General features: G+C 37.5%; 3 protein-coding genes across 4 annotated transcripts; 2 read left to right on the forward strand and 1 right to left on the reverse strand.

Moving 5' to 3' along the window:
- The first annotated feature begins 454 nt into the window (after positions 1–454).
- LOC102579176 (glutamate receptor 2.8-like) lies at positions 455–5,222 on the forward strand. 2 transcript variants are annotated; one of them, XM_006342807.2, is made up of 6 exons: positions 455–530; positions 1,163–1,446; positions 1,937–3,276; positions 3,357–3,669; positions 3,771–4,177; positions 4,571–5,222. In XM_006342807.2, the coding sequence occupies exons 2-6, from the start codon at positions 1,188–1,190 to the stop codon at positions 5,087–5,089; spliced, it is 2,838 nt and encodes a 945-aa protein (XP_006342869.1). In that variant the 5' UTR covers positions 455–530; positions 1,163–1,187; the 3' UTR covers positions 5,090–5,222. The 2 variants fall into 2 exon arrangements, with proteins under 2 accessions (XP_006342869.1, XP_015162203.1); XM_015306717.1 differs by lacking the exon at positions 455–530 and having other exon boundaries at positions 1,029–1,446.
- A 1,682-nt stretch (positions 5,223–6,904) lies between these two features.
- Positions 6,905–11,724, forward strand: LOC102605930 (glutamate receptor 2.8-like). Its single transcript, XM_015306718.1, has 5 exons — positions 6,905–7,429; positions 8,334–9,673; positions 9,788–10,100; positions 10,189–10,595; positions 10,943–11,724. Exons 1-5 carry the CDS (start codon positions 7,156–7,158, stop codon positions 11,579–11,581), a joined length of 2,973 nt encoding a protein of 990 aa, XP_015162204.1. The 5' UTR covers positions 6,905–7,155; the 3' UTR covers positions 11,582–11,724.
- Positions 11,725–12,345: 621 nt separating this feature from the next.
- LOC102579501 (receptor-like protein kinase) lies at positions 12,346–16,363 on the reverse strand. Its single transcript, XM_006342808.2, has 2 exons — positions 13,244–16,363; positions 12,346–13,130 (listed from the first exon to the last, which is right to left on the reverse strand). The coding sequence occupies exons 1-2, from the start codon at positions 16,209–16,211 to the stop codon at positions 12,784–12,786; spliced, it is 3,315 nt and encodes a 1,104-aa protein (XP_006342870.1). The 5' UTR covers positions 16,212–16,363; the 3' UTR covers positions 12,346–12,783.
- Positions 16,364–18,752: the final 2,389 nt, after the last annotated feature.

The raw sequence follows: 18,752 nt of genomic DNA on the forward strand, positions 1-18,752 counted from the left end.
TCGTCTTCCTTTTCTACCCAGATTAAGCCTTAATTGTGATAGCGAAGATAGTATGATCTCTCTTTTAATTGCAGTGGTGTCATGAACTACAACTGCTGGTTTTTACCCATATTCTCCATTGCCGATGGGGTTTGAGGTCAATTATAGGTAACTGAACTCAGGAGGAGGTGAGAATTGTTCAGAATTAAACAAAGCTACCGATTACATTATCCTCTGTCCACAACAAATTAAGCTCTAGTATTTGAAAATAATGTATGTGGAAGTAATATTTGATTCTAGACACGTGTCGTCAGAAAACAAAAATGGAGTTTTGTGCATGATCTATTTAATCTCTCTCCCCTGACATGCAAGTTCTTGTTTGTACGCGAATGAGAGAGACGTGACGACCAACTATTAAATAGTCGGCATTTTAAATGTCAAATTAATAGACTTTTAACAATCAATGCCACCAGAAGTAGGGTACTAAAAAATTCAAGCGATTGATAATTGATTGCTGGCTGGCTTGTGAGGGACGAATTGCTCCACCGTAGGTAAGAAGCTCATAACTTCTCTGATTACTGTTTAAGACTGAATATTAAAATTGATTTGCTCGTGCTGAATGAAGCTGCTTGGTAGGTGTTTCTATGATGTTAAAATGTGTGCCTTACACTCAATTAATCTTTTAATTTGGAGGTCAACTTTGAAGCCTAATTTCCCAGTCATTTACTTCAATGTTTGCGTTGGCACCCAACAAGTCCAGATTCTTTACTTAATTCATCAGTATACAATTCTATATTCCACAGTCAAATTACACTACCAAGTCAAGAATAGAAATAATGGTCCTAGTCTGAATCTTCACCAGTTAGTTGTGTACTTGCCTGTTAACTGTTCCATTGCATGCCCCGAGTCTTCAAAATTAGTGTATTTCTTTTTATATGTTTTCAATTTACACAAGTATACTCATCTTAAAGCTCTAACATTTCCTATTTGAAGAAACTGCATTATAGTACTTAATACATTTTAAAAAGGAACAACCTAACTGTAAGGTATCTTGACATCTAAATATTGAAAGCAAGCATGGACTTTTACCAAGTCAACTCCCATATCCACCCCCTAACTACCTAATAATTTTTTTAATTTGTGATATATTGAATAGTTTGAAACGTCCGACCAATCAATTCAGGTGTTGTCATCAAGCATTGGAGGAGATGAAATTGATCCTACTATTCTCCATCTCACTCTGGATATGTTCCTCTTTCAGCAATTCACAGAGGAACTTCCAGAATCGCACTTCCAACTTCCAAGTTGGTGTGATTCTTGATTTGGAGTCAATGGTCGGAAGCATGGGACTAAGTTGCATGTCCATGGCGCTCTCTGATTTCTATTCGGTTCATAGCAACTACTCGACGAGGCTTTCTCTTCATGTTAGGGACTCTCGAGGACAAGTCATTGAAGCAGCTGCCGCTGGTACATAAACCTCAGCTCCCCTATTCCATGCATTGCATATTATGAACACTCTCATGCTGAGTTTGTTTTTTATATGTGCAACTCTAGGTAGGAACTAGGAAGTGATCATGTGACAAATTCCATTCATCTATGTGTTGTTCCTTGTGCCGTGATTATCGTGTTGTCTTGTTGTAGTTTCTGTTATGTTACTATCTGCGGTTTTGTTATGATTTGTTGTTTCTTGTACTTCCGTTACTTCTTGTTCGGGACTGCTTTGGATTGTTTTTCCTTGAGCCCAGGAGCTATCGGAAACAGACTCTACCTCTGAGGTAAGGGTATGGTCTGCATACCTCTACCCTTTCCAAACCCCAGTGGAACTACACTAGGTATATTGTTGTTGATGTTGTTGATAGTGATGATGACTCTGCGTGTAGTTTGATTGCTAAACCTTAGAAGCTCTTCAGATGTATTCGGGTGAGAAATTAATCAAATAGTATTTGCCTTGTTGCAGGTCTTGATTTGTTGAAAGATGTCAAGGTAGATGCAATCTTAGGTCCTCAGACATCTGGACATGCCAACTTTCTGATGGATCTTGGAGACAGAGCTCAGGTCCCCATAATTTCTTTTTCTGCAACAAGCCCTTCTCTTCATACTCGAACTCCTTACTTTGTTCAATCCGCTCAAGGCGATGAAACTCAAGTTGGTGCAATTGCTGCCATAGTTAAAGCCTTCCAGTGGAGTCAGGTTGCTATCATAAATGAAGACTCAGAATATGGGAGTGGCATTGTCCCATACTTATCTAATGCATTCCAAAGCATAAATGCTCATATTTCATACAGAAGTGTATTTCCTGTTTCAGCAAGTGATGATTTTGTTCTCAAAGAGTTATACAAGATGATGACTTTACAGACAAGGGTGTTTGTGGTCCATATGTCATATACTCTTGGTGCCAGACTCTTTCTGAAAGCCAAGGAAATAGGAATGATGGATAAAGGTTATGCCTGGATCATCACCAGTGGACTAACGGATTCAGTCTACTTGATGGATTCCAATGTTGCTGAAGCAATGCAAGGGGTATTAGGTGTGAAACCTCTTATACCAATATCTAAACAGCTCAACTCTTTCGCCAATAGATTGAAGAAAAGATCCCTAGAGAAAAGTCCTGGCATCGGACCAGCAGATTTGAGCATTTTTGGTCTGTGGGCATATGATACATTGTGGGCACTGGCTATGGCTGCAGAAAGAGTTGGATTAAAAGAGACACCAAAGGCTTTAGGGAATTCAAGTGTTCATCTCAATGTTTCAGACCTTTTCAATTTTAAAACGTCAGGAGTCGGCCCACAACTTCTAAAAGCAATGTCAGAGACCAAATTTGAGGGGCTTTCTGGGAAGTTCCACCTTGTAGATGGTAAGATGGAGTCATCATCCTATCAGTTAATTAATGTGGTTGGAAGTGGACAGAAGAAAATCGGAATATGGATTCCATCACATGGAATAAGGAGGGAACTGAACATGAACAGTACCACAACTAATCATACAAACTCCAGGGAATATATGAGGAGTATCATATGGCCTGGTGATTCAACAGTTGTGCCCAAGGGCTGGGAAGTTCCAATGTCTGGTAAAAAATTAAAAATTGGAGTGCCAGTGAAAGCTGGTTTCACAGATTTCATTAGAGTCACAAGGGATGGTCAGGCTAATGCCCACATCAGTGGATTCTACATAGACGTGTTCAAATCTGTCATGGAAGCATTGCCATATGCTGTGCCATATGAGCTTGTTCCCTTCGAAAATCCTGATGGCTCTAGTGCAGGAACTTATAATGATCTTATTCACCAAGTGTTTCTTCGGGTAAGCTAGTCGGACCTAGGTGTCTTCAAAACTATATTTTTCATTACTAACTTCAATCTGCAATGATGCAATGAATGCAGAACTATGATGCTGCAGTTGGAGATATAACCATCACAGCGAACAGATCAAAATATGTGGACTTCACGTTGCCATTTGCAGAAGGAGGAGTTCTTACCATTGTGCCAACCACGCACGAAGATGTCAACGATATATGGGCTTTCCTAAAGCCCCTAAAGAAAGAACTCTGGCTCACAAGTATAGCATTTTTTTTTCTCACGGGTCTGACAGTCTGGATACTTGAACATAGGGTAAGCTCTGCCTTTCGTGGACCTCCTTCTCAACATGTTGGCATGATCTTCTACTTTCCTTTCTCAACACTAGTATTTGCACACCGTGAGTAGTAACTTAATCTTTCATATTTTATTTTGACATTTTCCTCTATAATAGAGTATAGGACTCATGAATATAGTATGTATTATCTGCTTGCATTGTAGGAGAAAAAATAGTGAACAACTTAGCTCGACTGGTTGTAGTGGTATGGATGTTCGTCATACTCATCCTGAGCTCCACTTACACTGCAAGCTTATCGTCAAGATTAACCGTACAAAGGCTTCAACCATCAATCACAGATGTCAGTGAACTCATCAAGAAAAGAGAATTTGTGGGCTGCCAAGAAGGCTCATTCATAGTGGACTTCTTGAAAAAACAAGGATTTGAGGGGTCCAGGATTAGGACATTCACTTCCCCATATGACTGTGATGAAGCCTTGTCTAGAGGAAGTAAAAATGGTGGCATATCAGCATTCTATGACGTCATTCCCTACTCCAAGCTCTTCCTATCCAGTCATTGTGACAAATACATGACAGTTGGGCCTACCCATCGCACAGATGGCTTTGCCTTTGTAAGACCTTTTGATCTCCCTTGAGTGAAGTTTTACTATAGGTGCTAAACGCATGGGACTTATCGTCCATAGGCTTTGTTTTAAACAAGGCAGTACTAGACAAGGCAGTTGATTGTTAACCAACAGTACAATTGGAATTTTTTTTAATTAGGAATGACAAATACAATTTTAGTATAAAAAAACTAGCTTGAAGAAAAACTAAAAAGCACATCTTTTGATTGATGAGATTTTTACTTCACATATTTGTTTTAGTTCTCTTGCTCAAATAGTTATTTTTCTTCGTCAAAGCTCCAACAGACATTGACATTTCTCTGTTAGAGCGAATGTGTTTTGTGCTGCAAATGAGTATCTCATGCTACTACTGTCTACTGAACTTGGTTCAAAATCAAACAGGCTTTCCCTAAAGGATCTCCTTTAGTTGCTGATGTGTCTCGTGCGGTCATCGAACTAACAGAGAATGGGAAGATACTGGAAATGGAGCAAACTTGGTTGAGGAATGAACCAACCTGTGCAGGACAAGAAGAGAGTATGAACTCAATCACGATCTCGTTGCAGAGTTTCAAAGGCCTTTTTGCCATCACTGGAGGAGTTACAGCAATATGCCTCCTCGTTTTCATAGCCAGTTACCTCTACAGGTATAGAGATTTCCATCGGAGAATCTCGAATTCACCAATCACAATTTGGTCAAAAGTTGTAGCTATTTGCAGACATTTTGATCAGAGATCTCTATCATCTGGACTGTCACCACAAGATAAACTTCCAGAAGCTACAATCACTTGTTCAGAAAATTCTATCCAACCAACAGATTTGCCAAGAACTCATGAAATAGTGTCGTCTGCACCAGAAGATGCGATTCATTTGGAAGACATGTCTTCTGCACAACACTCAGGAGTAGTCCATCCATCTGCATAACTGAACTGAACTGAAGATAATTTTCCTTTTTTTCGGCTTCTGTAAAGTACATATTACCAACTAACATTTCTCACTTGTTAACCTTTTCTGTGCCTCATCTTTCTGATTATAATGAGAATCGAACATATTTTAATGACTGCATTTCGGTCTGGGAATAACTATAAAAAATTACTCTGCCCTGCCCCCCATATCAAGGAGCTCTCTGTCCACCAGATAAGTTGTCCATTTTCTCCAACAGAGGTTAGGTCTCTGGTGGGTTCAAAATGTCTCTCTTCCAATAATTTTATTAAGCGTTGAGTTGAGGTAACATAATTTGAAATTAAAACTAACCTAAAATATCTCAACAACATGAACAAACCAACTAAAATTCATAATTCAAGTTCATCTTAAACTAGACAACTTATTTTGCTAAAAGTTAACTAAATCAAGCATTGCTCATTTTTTGTGTTCATTTTTTTTTCTTTTTTATCGCGTCAACATATTCACTTACGTTAGTCTTAATTCTCAGGTAAAATCTTCGTTGATCATATATACCAATCATTTTAGAATTATTATTTTTTTACTTTGTAAAGAATGATATGGTTGTAGGTCATTACTTTGTTTGTTAAACACCAATAAAATGAATTTAAGTGTATTCAAAATTAATCTATCAACAGACTTTGTTGCTTCGTATCATTTTATAAAAATTAGTATTAATATACTGACATTTATAATTAGTTTTAATCTATCCCTTTGGATAATTTTTAAAGTAGAATAAGAATACTATTAAACTAATACTATATAATTTGAATCATATGTGTTTGACATGATGTTAAAATAAGCATTGAAGCCTGAAGCATGTGAATATTTTATTGTTAAATAAAATAATTTAAATACGTTATAGATTATTGTTTGATTTTATAAAAATAAAAAATATATATTTTATTATCATTTCCTATCGGGTTTATTTGGAAATATAAGTAATTAAATAACTATAGATTGGGCTTTTGATTATGTAGTTAGTGCTATAAAATAAAGGGAAAGGCACCGTCATTATTCAGTTTATGAATAATTAGATGAGAAAGAGGCTTGGTCAAGTGATATGTCAATATCGGTACTGCTACTTCTTCCTCAAGCAAATTAGGGATCAATTTTGAATAGTGCCAAAGCCAAAGCGTTGAATATTCTGAATGAAAATCTTGGCAACATCCTGCATCTTCCTTTTAATTATGGATGAGCCAATTTATTAAATGAATGATCTAAACTTTAAAAAATTGGTTGATTTTCCCCCCTCTAGACTCTAACAAACAACATATGAGCTTCTACCATTTATCTATCACAACTTTGTCTTCAATTTTATCACCCTACTGTCATGTCAAGCCTTTATTATTCAAAGCTGAAGTCAAATTCATGTACAAAAAGATGCACCATTTGCACTGCAAACTTGTTGAAAAGTACTACTGTCTTCACAATATATGCCCCTTTGACATTTACACCTTATTTATTTTTTTGAAATTGACATTTACACCTTATTCTGTAGGGACAAAGACTAATAATACAAATCTAACCTTCTTGTCTATGTACAAGAAAAACGATGTCTAAGCACCTCATACTCATAGCTAAGCTGTAATTTTGAGCTGAAGAAAAATACAAATGTAAACTTAGTTAAGCATCCAATCCAGATATAAAAGGTAAATTCAATGATGTTGAAAATTCCAATTATTGCTTTGTAATATGATTTTCTAGGAATTGATTGGCCTTTCGGAGATTTAGACGCCAACAAAAATTATAACGAATTTCTGATACTTTTATATTATTATATATTGTTTGCTTGGCTTGATAACATACTAATAGTTTTATATAGTAAAGATTTGAGAATAACTAAGACTTGATACCAATAACTTTTTTTCTCCCCATATCCAGGAAGTTTCACAGCATTTTTTATTGTTGACTTGTGTGATGCATACAACAAAACCAGATCTTGGTTAGTATACAAGTCTTGGTCCACTGATGCCCTATATAAGCAGCTCAGATATAACAACACTCTCTAGTTAATCTAAATCAATTAGTACCTCCTTGAAGAAGCAATGAACATCACCTTCCATTCCATTCTTGTTGGTCTCCTCCTTATTACAATGAGTTCCGCCTTGCGTTGCTCTGGGGCCTTGGATGGCAACAACTCTGTTATTAACTTTCAAGTGGGTGTGATTCTTGATTTGGAGACACAGCTTGGGCACAGGGCTTTCAATTGCCTCACAATTGCCCATTCTGACTTCTATTCACGTCATCCAAACTATAAAACAAGACTGGTTCTTCATGCCAGGGACTCCAAAAGAAATGTAATTGATGCTGCTGCTTCCGGTAAGTAGACTTTTCCTTTAACATCCCTATACACTTTGTGTCAGAAACAAATATGTGTAAATGTCCACTGTCCAATAGAGTACTACTAAAAGGGAAAAATAGGAAAATAAGTACCTGCGAGAATCAGTCTAGAATTCAGAAGCAAAAGAATCTTCTTAAATCCTGAAACACTACGCTGTAGTTGATTACAGGAATTGCTAGCTTTATGGGGTTACTGAGGTTCACTATACCATCAATCTCAGGTCATCATGCCTACAACAACAACATACCTGGTATAGGTGGGGTCGGGAGAGGGTAGAATGATCGCAGACCTTAAACCTACCATGTAAGGGTAGGGAGACTGTTTCAACTAGACCCCGAATCAAGGATAGAAGATAAAGAAGCAGTAAAATCAACAAGATAATAAGATAAACAAAGTGAAACAAGTAATCAGGTAATACTAGCGATCAAAGAACAATGATTTTCCTTTCCTTTTTTTACTTCATTTATTGACGTTGCAACGACTACTACCTTCAGCCAGGGTGGAGCTAGAAGCGAGACACGAAATAGATAGAGTTCAATAGCGTTTGTTCAAACAATATATTTGTGTTAAAAAGATCCATCAAATATAATATTATTTAGAACCCAATTACTACCACTTGAAGTCATTGTTCTAAAATCTAGAACCCATAAAGCTGAAATCCTGACTCTACCTCCAACTTGTAGTTCCAGCAAGTATGTGATAAACGCCTTGAACACTAACTACCAATTTCAGTAATTTACTCGCAGCCAGTCTAATCAATCCATATCATGATATCTGGTCTGCCTGAATGGACTGTATGCACCCCTAAAATTGGAAAGTAAACCATGCCTTATTAGGAGAATTAAATTTTTAATCCATCTTCCTTTGGCATAAAAATTGCAGGTCTTGAATTGTTGAAATATTTAAAAGTCGATGCAGTAATTGGGCCTCAAAAATCAACACAAGCCAACTTCTTGATGAATCTTGGAGAGAGAGCTCAAGTCCCAATAGTATCTTTCTCTGCAACCAGCCCTTCTCTTCAACCTCCAAAATTTTTTGTTCAAACAGCCCAAACTGATGACACTGAGGTTGGTGTCATTGCTGCCATTGTCAAAGCCTTCCAGTGGAATCAGGTTGTGATCATTTATGAAGATTCAGAGTACGGTAATGGCATTGTTCCTTACTTGTCTAATGCCTTGCAAGACATCAATGCTCATGTTGCCTATAAAAGCCTCATCCCTGTATCAGCTGACGAGGATTTTACACTCAAAGAGCTGTACAAGATGATGACCATGCAGACTAGGGTGTTCATAGCACATCTGTCGCATTCTCTTGGGGCCAAGTTCTTTCTAAAAGCCAAGGCAATAGGTATGATGAGTGAGGGCTATGTCTGGATCATCACCAGTGGTCTTATGGACTTCCTTCCTTCCATGAATTCACACGTTGTGGAAGCCATGCAAGGGGTATTGGGGGTAAAGCCACTCATTCCCAAGACTAGCCATCTTGAGTCATTGAGATTGCAAAAGACAATCTTTGACCCCGTCAATCCTGGTTATAAATCAGCAGATATGGTGAGCATTTTTGATGTATGGGCATATGATACTATGTGGGCACTAGCTATGGCTGCTGAGCAAGTTGGAAGTCACTATCCAGAAGCTTCATATCAGGACACAACTGCCGACCTCAATTCTTCTGACCCATTCAACCTTCCTATCTCAAAAACAGGTCCTAAGCTTCTCAAAGCAATTTTGACAACTAGGTTTAAAGGGCTTAGTGGAATGTTCCATCTCGTTGGTGGAAAATTGTATCCCACGTCATATAAAATACTGAATGTTGTTGGAAATGGAGAAAAAGAGGTAGCAGTCTGGACACAGGCTCATGGATTCAAAAGGGTGAGACACAACACTAGCGACAAATTTGATTCAACCCCAAAGGAGGAATTTAATAGTAACATCATATGGCCAGGGAAATCTAGAGTGCTACCAAGGGGATGGGAAGTTCCAGTTAGGGGTAAAAGGCTAAAAGTTGCAGTGGCAGTGAGACCTGGTTTTGAGGAATACTTGAATGTGATGAAGGATTCGAGGACGGGTGTTGTTCATTTTAGTGGGTACTACATAGACGTATTCAAATCAGTGATGGCAGCTTTACCATATGCTGTGCCTTACGACTTCTTTCACTTTGAGAAGCCGGATGGCTCATGTGCAGGGAGTTACAATGATCTTGTAAATCAAGTGTTTCTACAGGTAACTAGAGTATAAACTAGTACTGGTAGCAGAATCTTATTTTTACTATCCAGCTAGTCGTTCCTCTTTTTCCTTACCAGATTGTGTTTCTGTTCTTTGACCCTGCAAAATCAGAAATATGATGCTGCCATTGGAGATATTACAATCACAGGAAACCGATCAAACTACGTGGACTTTACTCTGCCATTCGCAGAAGGAGGAGTGGTTAGAATTGTTCCAATTACTTATGAGGATGACAATAATATGTGGACGTTCTTGAAGCCCATGAAGAAGGAACTCTGGCTCACAAGTATAGCATTTTTCTTTGTCACGGGATTAGCTGTTTGGATTCTTGAACACAGAATAAGCTCAGCTTTTCGGGGTCCCCCTTCTCACCATCTTGGCATGATCTTCTATTTTCCCTTCTCCACTTTAGTATTTGCACACAGTGAGTTGATCCCCTGTAAACGCATCTTCTTCATCTCCCCATAAATTACTTTACCTGACTAAATTTATTCTGACATCTTATTCTGCAGGAGAGAGAATAGTGAGCAATCTGGCTCGTCTGGTTGTAGTAGTATGGATGTTCGTAGTACTCATATTGAACTCCACTTACACTGCTAGCCTATCATCAAGATTGACCGTACAGAGGCTACGACCAGCTATTGCAGATGTGAAGGAACTCATCAGGAAAGGACATTCTGTGGGCTGTTACCAAGGCTCATTTGTATGTGATATTTTAAGGGGGGTGGGTTTTGAGGACTCAAAGATCAAGATGTACAGGTTTCCAGAAGATTATGAAGAAGCTCTGTCAATTGGAAGCAAGAGTGGCAACATATCAGCACTTTTTGATGTGGTTCCTTACTCCAAACTCTTCCTAGCAAAGTACTGTGACAAGTACACCATTGTCGGCCCTACCTATCGCACTGAAGGTTTTGCCTTTGTAAGCATAAAAGAAGCTCTACTTGCTCTAGTCTCCTTGTAGTATATATGATGATTATGATGTCTGCCCAGCTTGCGAGCAGCTTGACTAATCCACTCGATACCTGCTACCTCCTACTAGGACAAGTATCAAGTAACTCTGCCCACCATGGTTTAGATCCACTAGGATTTGAACCTGAGACCTCATCGACCATGGTTCCCCCCTACCCCAATTCATTGACCACTAGGCTATACTCTATTATATATATTAAGAATTGTTTCATCCACTCCCCCCTTGTAGTATATATTAATAATAGTTTCATCCCTTTCCGCAGCTGGTGTACTAATTTGTCTTTTGAAAATGAACAGGTTTTCCCAAAGGGAAGTCCTTTGGTGGCTGATGTCTCTCAAGCAGTTATCAACCTAACAGAGAACGGTGAGATGTTAGACATCCAACAGAAGTGGTCTGTAGGTGATCCCACATGTAATGGTCCAGACAGCATTGTAACCTCAGTCAGTGTCTCACTACAAGGTTTCAAAGGGCTCTTTGCCATAACTGGCACCATCACATCTTCATGCGTACTTATTTTCATAGTCATCTATGTTACCAAAAACAGAAGTTCTCTTCAGCAAATTTTGAATTCCAGAAGTACCGTTTGGTCCAAAATTAAAGAAATAGGTCGACACTTTGACCAAAGAGACCTCTCATCTCATCCTTCTACCATGGCAAGAGACCCCCAGTTTAAGTATCCAAAAGCAGAAGTAGCAGAAATTGTTTCTTCATCACAGTCTGTTGACTTGTCCAACTCTAATCTAATGGTACTCAGTCTGCCTATGAATATTCTTTCCACTCACTCCAACAACATTGCATTGCCAAACATACCTACAAATGCTACTTCTTCAAACTCCACCGTCTTGGCACCAATTTTGCCAGAAGAATCAAACACCGCCATTGATGTCACTGACAGGTTACAGCAGCAATGCTGTGATGCACAACTAGAATCTTAGCAGCTGCGCATCAGTCATAATTTTTTATCCAGCTTAGTACATATTAGTCATATACATGTACAGTAGATTTTCCATTCAAAATTCCAGTTCATGAAGTGTAGATGTAGCAAAAATGGGAAGAACAAAGATCGGGTTCTTTAGCACCTTTCGCAACTCAGATATCAGGCCCCCAGTAGTAACTGCAACCTGTTATGGATCTAGGAAACCAGCTTACACCCAGTAATGAAAGGCAATAAATATGCACCATGTCTCCCACTATGATTACAAATGAACCCACACACTACCACAACAACCCAGTTCCCCAATAAATTTGATGAGAGATGGCAACATCACATCAACAACAAAGAAAATATTTAAAAAATACATGGCATTAATTAGATTTATTTACTTTTTTCCAGAAAATTTTTCACTTTATTTCAAAGTCGGTGTTGGTTATAAAACTTCCAAATCCAACTTGGAGTTGGATTCCAAATTTGGAAAAGAAATGCTCGAAAAATGCTTTCCAACTCCATCTTCATGAAGTCCAAATAAAGGGCTCTCCTCTCATTTTCAAAAAGTATAACCAACATAACTCCTACCTAATAAATTCAAAATAAAGTGAAAAATATTTGGAATCTATGCCAAACGCCTACTTACTTTACAGTAGGTTTATGTTGGAAAGGTTGCAAAGAAAGCAACGGAAAGCAGGTATAAGATTCCATGCGAAGATTTCAGCTATCAACTACTACAAATGATTATCAAGTTTCACCAAGGAAAAAGAAAAGAAAAAAAAAAAGCTTAAGAAAGCTTATTTTATTGGAGTAATTGTACAGTTGCAAATAGCTAGGGAGAAAACAATATGGCTTTACCATAACAAATCCTGCTAGGAATGGCAAAAGGAACTGCTTTTTGCTGAGAATATGATTAACTAAGATGAAAATCAGTAAGTTATCTTTAGTTTTCATCCATGTTCATGTGATGGAAAAGAACATTTACAGCTAAAGGCACACGCCTTCTCTTTCTAAACTACAGAAGTAAATATATTTTTATCACCCTCTACCAATAAAAAGATACTGAACCTGCAGGGAGCATTTTGTAACATGGATTCAGAAAGCTGGAAGCTAGGACTACTTTAATCTGGAAAATAGAGTACCTAGAACACATCAGGCGTTTATATGAAACCCCCTCTGACTGATACACTAGATACTACATGTCCCTGCTAGCTAGTACTTGCTTCGTATACTCGAACTTGACCTTGTTAATAGCTTGACTACCTCTTTCATTGAGGGTCTTTTGCTGACTTTCTTCTCTGTACATCTAAGAGCTAGTGAAAGCACTTCAATTACTTGTTCCATGACACTTGAGTCTATGAATTCGTCCAAAAGTCTTGGATCCACAATCTTCTCAATTTCTTCAGTTTCAGTCCAAACAGACCTAACCCAACACATAATATCTGTATCCCCATAGAGTGAACGGTCCAACACCTTCTTTCGAGTTATAAGTTCTAACAGGACAATACCATAACTATAAACATCTGACTCCTTGCTCTTTGTAGCTGCAAATGCAGTTTCTGTCAACAAAAACAGACAAGACACAGACAATATTATTTTTCTACAGATGACTAGATCTCTAAAGAGACAGCTAACTGAAAGGAAGTGTGAGAAAAAAATGAAAATTACATACCTGGAGCCATGTATCCAACAGTGCCCTGAAGGGCATTGGAGGCGGAAGTTGCTGCAGACTGATCCAGAAGCTTGGCAATACCAAAATCTGATATGTGAGGCTCCAGATCAGAGTCCAACAAGATATTCATGGGCTTGATGTCTCGATGCACAATGGCAGGATCACAGTCGAAATGGAGATATGACAACCCTTGAGCAACTCCAATAGCAATTCGGTACCGAACGCTCCATTCTAATGTTACAGGTGGCTTAGTCTCATGGAGAATATCATGAAGGCTCCCGTTCTCCATGTAATTATAAAGAATCAGCCCATAATCCTTTCTCAGCCAGAAGTCTTCTAATTTGACAAGATTGCGGTGCCTAACCTTTCCAATTGTCTGAATTTCTCTAACCATACTTCTGCTTCCATCCTTTATACCAACAAACACCAGCTTTTTCACAGCATACACTTTCCCTGGACCCAAGATGGCCTTATATACAACTCCATGAGCTCCCCTCCCAATGACATACTTATCGTTTAGGTTCCCAGTAGCTTCCAATACTTTATTAAGCAGGGACGATGCACCTTCTTGAGCAGAGATTGCAACTCCTTTCCCAGAACTTTTGCGCCACAGAAGCATGTAAGCAATTACTAGGAGTAAGGAAATGGTAAATATCAGTGCCCCAAGTGCAATCATTGCCGTTTCTGCTACACTCAGGTGCCTTCCATTGTTTGATTGAAGATCACAGCGCCTTAACGTGATATTCTCAGGGCAATTTGAGCCTTCTTCTGGATCACAGTGCACGCAAAGGCCCGAGTTTCCCGAGAAAGAGGTAGGAGTTAAGTTGAGGAACTTCATCAGATGTGCAGGTACTGGACCAGAAAAGAGGTTGTATGATACATTGATGAATATCAATGAACGCATTCCATCAAGAACTCTTAAAGTTCCAGAAATGTTATTGCCAGCTATATCTAACTCCTCCAGGAAAGTAAATTTTCCTAGCTCCGCAGGAAGTTCACCTGTCAACCTGTTACTACTCAGATTTAAACACCTCAGTGTTTCTCTTGATGCAGTCGCAATTGCTGAATGAATTTCCCCACCAAGTGCATTTCCACCAAGCTGCAGCTTGGAGAGCTTCTTGAGTGCAAACAAGGAGGTTGGAATACCTCCTGAAAGATTATTCTCACTCAGACTCAAAATGGATAGCTCTTCCAAGCTTCCAAAAATGGATGGGACCGATCCACTCAACAAATTATGACTTGCATCAAACTTCAACAGTCTCTGCCAGTTTGAAAGCTGAGATGGCAGTACACCTTCCAAACCATTGTACGAAAGATTCAAACCCTGGAGGTTGACAAGGTTTGCCAGCTCTGGTGGTACAAACCCTGAAAGCTTATTCACTGATAAGTCAATTGATGTAGCATTTCCAAGATTTGCCAAACTTGGGGATATTTTCCCACTGAAGCCATTCTCACTGAGATCCAAGAAAATAGGATTTATATTCTTAACAAAATCTGGAATGGCACCTGACAGATTATTTTTTTTGAGAATTACTCTCGTCAAAGTATAACATTGTCCTAATTGAGAAGGAATGCCACCTTCGAGATGATTATAACCTAAAATAAGCTTCTCCAGTTTCTTTCCAAAACAAAGATTAGGTGGAACAGGACCTGTGAAGGTGTTGTTTGTGAAATCCAGCAGCGTTAGACTGCTGTTAATCCCCAAACCTTGAGGTATAACTCCGGTAAACTGGTTTTCAAATAAGGATATGTTCTTTAATTGTTTTAACTCAGTCATTTCAAGAGGTAACTCCCCAGTCAGGTTGTTCCGATAGACAAGAAGATGTTGAAGACTTTGAATCTTCCAAATAGTGCGGGGAATCTCACCACTCAATTTGTTGGAATATAGAGAGAGATACTGCAACTGGCTGAGTGATCCTAGTTCACTAGGAATTTCACCTTCCAGTTGGTTTTCCGGTAGAAGTAATTCCTGCAAGGCCTGGCACTTCCCCAGCTCAGGTGGTATTTTTCCAGAGAAATTGTTGTCAGTAAGGTAAAGCTTCTCCAACTTTGTGAGCTGGCCTAGAGAAGCAGGAACAGGGCCACTTAAACCAGAAGAAAAAGCAGCAAGAACTTTTAGGTTAGTACAATTCATCAAACTTGGAGGAAGTTCCCCATTGAAAGTGTTGGATGACAAGACCAGAGTGTCAAGATGTTTGCAGTTACCTAAAGTGAAAGGGATACTTCCTTGTAGACTATTATTGCTCAAGTCCAAATAAACAAGGTGTTGTAGCTTATCAAAATTCTCAGGCAAACTACCAACTAAATGATTATCATTCAAATACAATTCTTGCAAGTTAGTACAGTTTCCTATGGAAGACGGAATTGGACCGGACAAGTCATTCTGATAAAGATAGAGAGATAAAAGGTGAGTCAAGTTACCAATGCTGGATGGGATGGAACCATTTAACCTGTTTTGGTTAAAGTAGATAGTTTTCAAATGTGGGATAGAAAACAAGGAATCAGGAATATTACCAGTCAATGAATTAGAGAGGAGGCTTATGTAGGTTAACTTGTGTAAATTTCCAATGTTTGAAGGAATATGTCCAGTAAAGGTGTTGTAGGATAGATCCAAGTAATGAAGAAGAGTGCAATTAGTGAGTTGAGAAGGAATGGAGGCAGAGAAAGCATTATAACTCAAATCAATGGTAAGCAAGTGCTTCAAATAAGCAATTTCAGGTCCCAATTGGCCAGAGATATCATAGCCAGAGAGGTTCAAAGAGGTGACAAAGTGGTTGTTATCACATTCAACACCAACCCAAGAACATGGAGTGGAATCTGAAGCATTCCAAGAAGAGGGTACACCAATCCAGTGACTAGAAAGGGAAAGTAAAGCGGTGCCATCAGAAGTGAGAGCATATACAGCATAACCCCACAGAGAGAAACAGCAGCAGTAAAAAAAGATGAAATTTTTAACAGCTATCTTCATAATTTGTGCTACTATGAAAAATGATTTGGGGGAAGAAAAAGAAGTGGGATGTAGAAAGAAATTTGAAGTGTAATTTAAGGAGGGGAAAACAAATTGGGAATTTTCTTGGGTTTAAGTGTGAAAAGAAATGGGAACATGTTGAAAAAACACAATGGGCAACTTTAACTACCTTAAACAGTAGTGGAGAGAGGGAAGTCATTCTTTATTCACAAAAGCATACCATATCATTTTTTTTTAGGGAAAAAGGATAAATATACTCCTAAACTATCATAAATGGTACGTCAATATTCTCCGTTATATTTTTGGGTTGTGTATGTTTAAACAATTAAGTTAATTTGAAAAATGGAAAATGCCTAAAAAATTAACTTAATATGGAATGGGGGAGTAATTACTATCTTTTAATGAATGCGGAAAGACTTAAAAAAAAGGAAAAAGGAAAAATATACCCCCAAACTATCATAAATGGTACGTTAATACCCTTCGTTATACTTTTGGGTTGTGTATGTCCTTACCGTCAATATTCTAGAACGTATATACCCTTAGGATAGACGGAGGGACACATGTCATAATCTCAAAGGCCTACCCGAATTTAATTTAATTTTTATCCACAATTAAAAAAACTCACCCATTTTTCATAATTTTAACCCACCCATACCCGATTAAAAACCCTCTTCTTCTTCCCCAATCTAACCTAACTTAAACACCCTTTGGTGTCAGTTCTTCCACAAATTAATTCTTTTTCTTCTAGTCCTTCAAGCCCCGCGCATAACAGATGAGCACACATTATCTGGTTGTACACTTCTTCGGTGTTAGCATAGTCGTCGTGCAACTTGTCAGCACAAACAACTTGTAGACTGCTTCATTCTCTAGTTTCTGCTCAATCATGGGTGCTTGTTTCTATGTTCGTAGAGGCATGAAAAGCTTCATATGCAAAAAAAGTTATAAAAATATCAAAACTTGTGGAAAGTTAAAAGTTTTTTTTCTGGTGGATTGAGTGTGGGGAAGAGATTAAGACTTGGTGGTTGTTTTATAGGTGAAATTGAATTAAGGAATTTGAGTTCCATCATGTTTTTCCAATCTCATACATTCAAAATCAAATTTTATGAGTGATTTCAGCCAAATTAACTGAAAAATTCTACGAAGGATTTTTTGTTGAAGAAGATGAAGAATAAGAAATTGTCCAAAGGGTTTTTGGAAAAAATATCATGTTCTTCTTCGTTGAAAATGTTGTTCAAACTTAAATGTTTGAAATTAGTCTTTGTTGTATAAGTTAAGAAAAGAGGAATTTGAGAGATTTATTGTCTTACCAAACTTCGCTTTTTTTATTTTGGGTGCTTTTGGTTACAATTTGGGTCATGGATGGGTTAAAATTGGAAAAGATGGGTGGATTTTGTAATTATGGGTAAAAAATAAATTAAATTTGTGTAGGCCTATAAAATTATGACACGTGTCCCTCCGTCTATCCTAAGGGTATATACATTCTAGAATATTGACAGTAAGGACATACACAACCCAAAAGTATAACGAAGGGTATTAACGTACCATTTATGATAGTTTGGGGGTATATTTTTCCTTTTTCCTTTTTTTTAAGTCTTTCCGCATTCATTAAAAGATAGTAATTACTCCCCCATTCCATATTAAGTTAATTTTTTAGGCATTTTCCATTTTTCAAATTAACTTAATTGTTCAATTTTCTAGACTACTTTTAGAGTGTTCTTTCAATTTTACCCTTCATTAGTTAGTATTGGAATTAGTGATTAATTAATATTTAATTATTTTAATCATAAATTTGACAATAATTAATAAGGGTAAAAATGAAAAACTAGATTCAATTTATGTCTTAATCTACTTTTTCTTAAAAGGTGTGAAACACCTTAAAAATTAAATTAATATGGAATGGAGTAAGTATTAATATAGATATACTAAATTATATTTTAAAAATAATTTGAAAAATACTGAGAATAAAATATGGAAAAGAATTATTGTATTTTCTTAATATATGTAAAAAGTAATAAATAAAAATAAAACCTTAATTTAAAAATAAGTGACAAGTAAAAGTAATTAAAAGAAATGTTCCCTCTCTCTAGAAGTGAGTATTACGGATAGGGGTGGAACTTGGCAGAAGTATTCCGGCAGAAATGGCCCACAATTTTAGCTGTGTCAGTGCGTGGACTCTTTTTGACTCAATTTTCCATGTCCACACGACACGACCAAGACCGACTCACTCTAACAACATTCATTCATTAATAAAGTGTAGATACGTATACCAATAAACTTTTACCATTCTGGTGATTGATAATGCTTCAAGTGTGTTATATTATATAAATATAACTTATGCATTATTAACTTCAAGTGTTATATATGCATTCTTACTTCATATATGTAACCTCCCATTGTTCCATAAATATTAAATATCTCTCCGAATTGGCTTTTCAATATTTTCTTCTACCTCCGCTTCAAAATTAGTAGTACCCACCCTTCATTATAATCGAGTTAAAACTGACAGCCCTAATATTTTTTCTTTCTTATCTATAATATAAA

Source organism: Solanum tuberosum, unplaced genomic scaffold (assembly GCF_000226075.1).
Source record: "Solanum tuberosum cultivar DM 1-3 516 R44 unplaced genomic scaffold, SolTub_3.0 scf00040, whole genome shotgun sequence".
Classification (NCBI taxonomy): Eukaryota; Viridiplantae; Streptophyta; class Magnoliopsida; order Solanales; family Solanaceae; genus Solanum; species Solanum tuberosum.

What these genes read in the sequence shown, in the direction of transcription:
- LOC102579501 (XM_006342808.2), bottom strand. Translation starts at nt 16,211, where the DNA reads ATGAAGATAGCTGTTAAAAATTTCATCTTTTTTTACTGCTGCTGTTTC. An exon ending in TGTTGGATACATGGCTCCAG is followed by an intron (nt 13,131 to 13,243) that starts GTATGTAATTTT and finishes TTTTGTTGACAG; the next exon opens with AAACTGCATTTGCAGCTACA.
- LOC102579176 (XM_006342807.2), top strand. Translation starts at nt 1,188, where the DNA reads ATGAAATTGATCCTACTATTCTCCATCTCACTCTGGATATGTTCCTCT. An exon ending in CATTGAAGCAGCTGCCGCTG is followed by an intron (nt 1,447 to 1,936) that starts GTACATAAACCT and finishes GCCTTGTTGCAG; the next exon opens with GTCTTGATTTGTTGAAAGAT. An exon ending in GCACAGATGGCTTTGCCTTT is followed by an intron (nt 4,178 to 4,570) that starts GTAAGACCTTTT and finishes AAAATCAAACAG; the next exon opens with GCTTTCCCTAAAGGATCTCC.
- LOC102605930 (XM_015306718.1), top strand. Translation starts at nt 7,156, where the DNA reads ATGAACATCACCTTCCATTCCATTCTTGTTGGTCTCCTCCTTATTACA. An exon ending in AATTGATGCTGCTGCTTCCG is followed by an intron (nt 7,430 to 8,333) that starts GTAAGTAGACTT and finishes TAAAAATTGCAG; the next exon opens with GTCTTGAATTGTTGAAATAT. An exon ending in TAAATCAAGTGTTTCTACAG is followed by an intron (nt 9,674 to 9,787) that starts GTAACTAGAGTA and finishes CTGCAAAATCAG; the next exon opens with AAATATGATGCTGCCATTGG.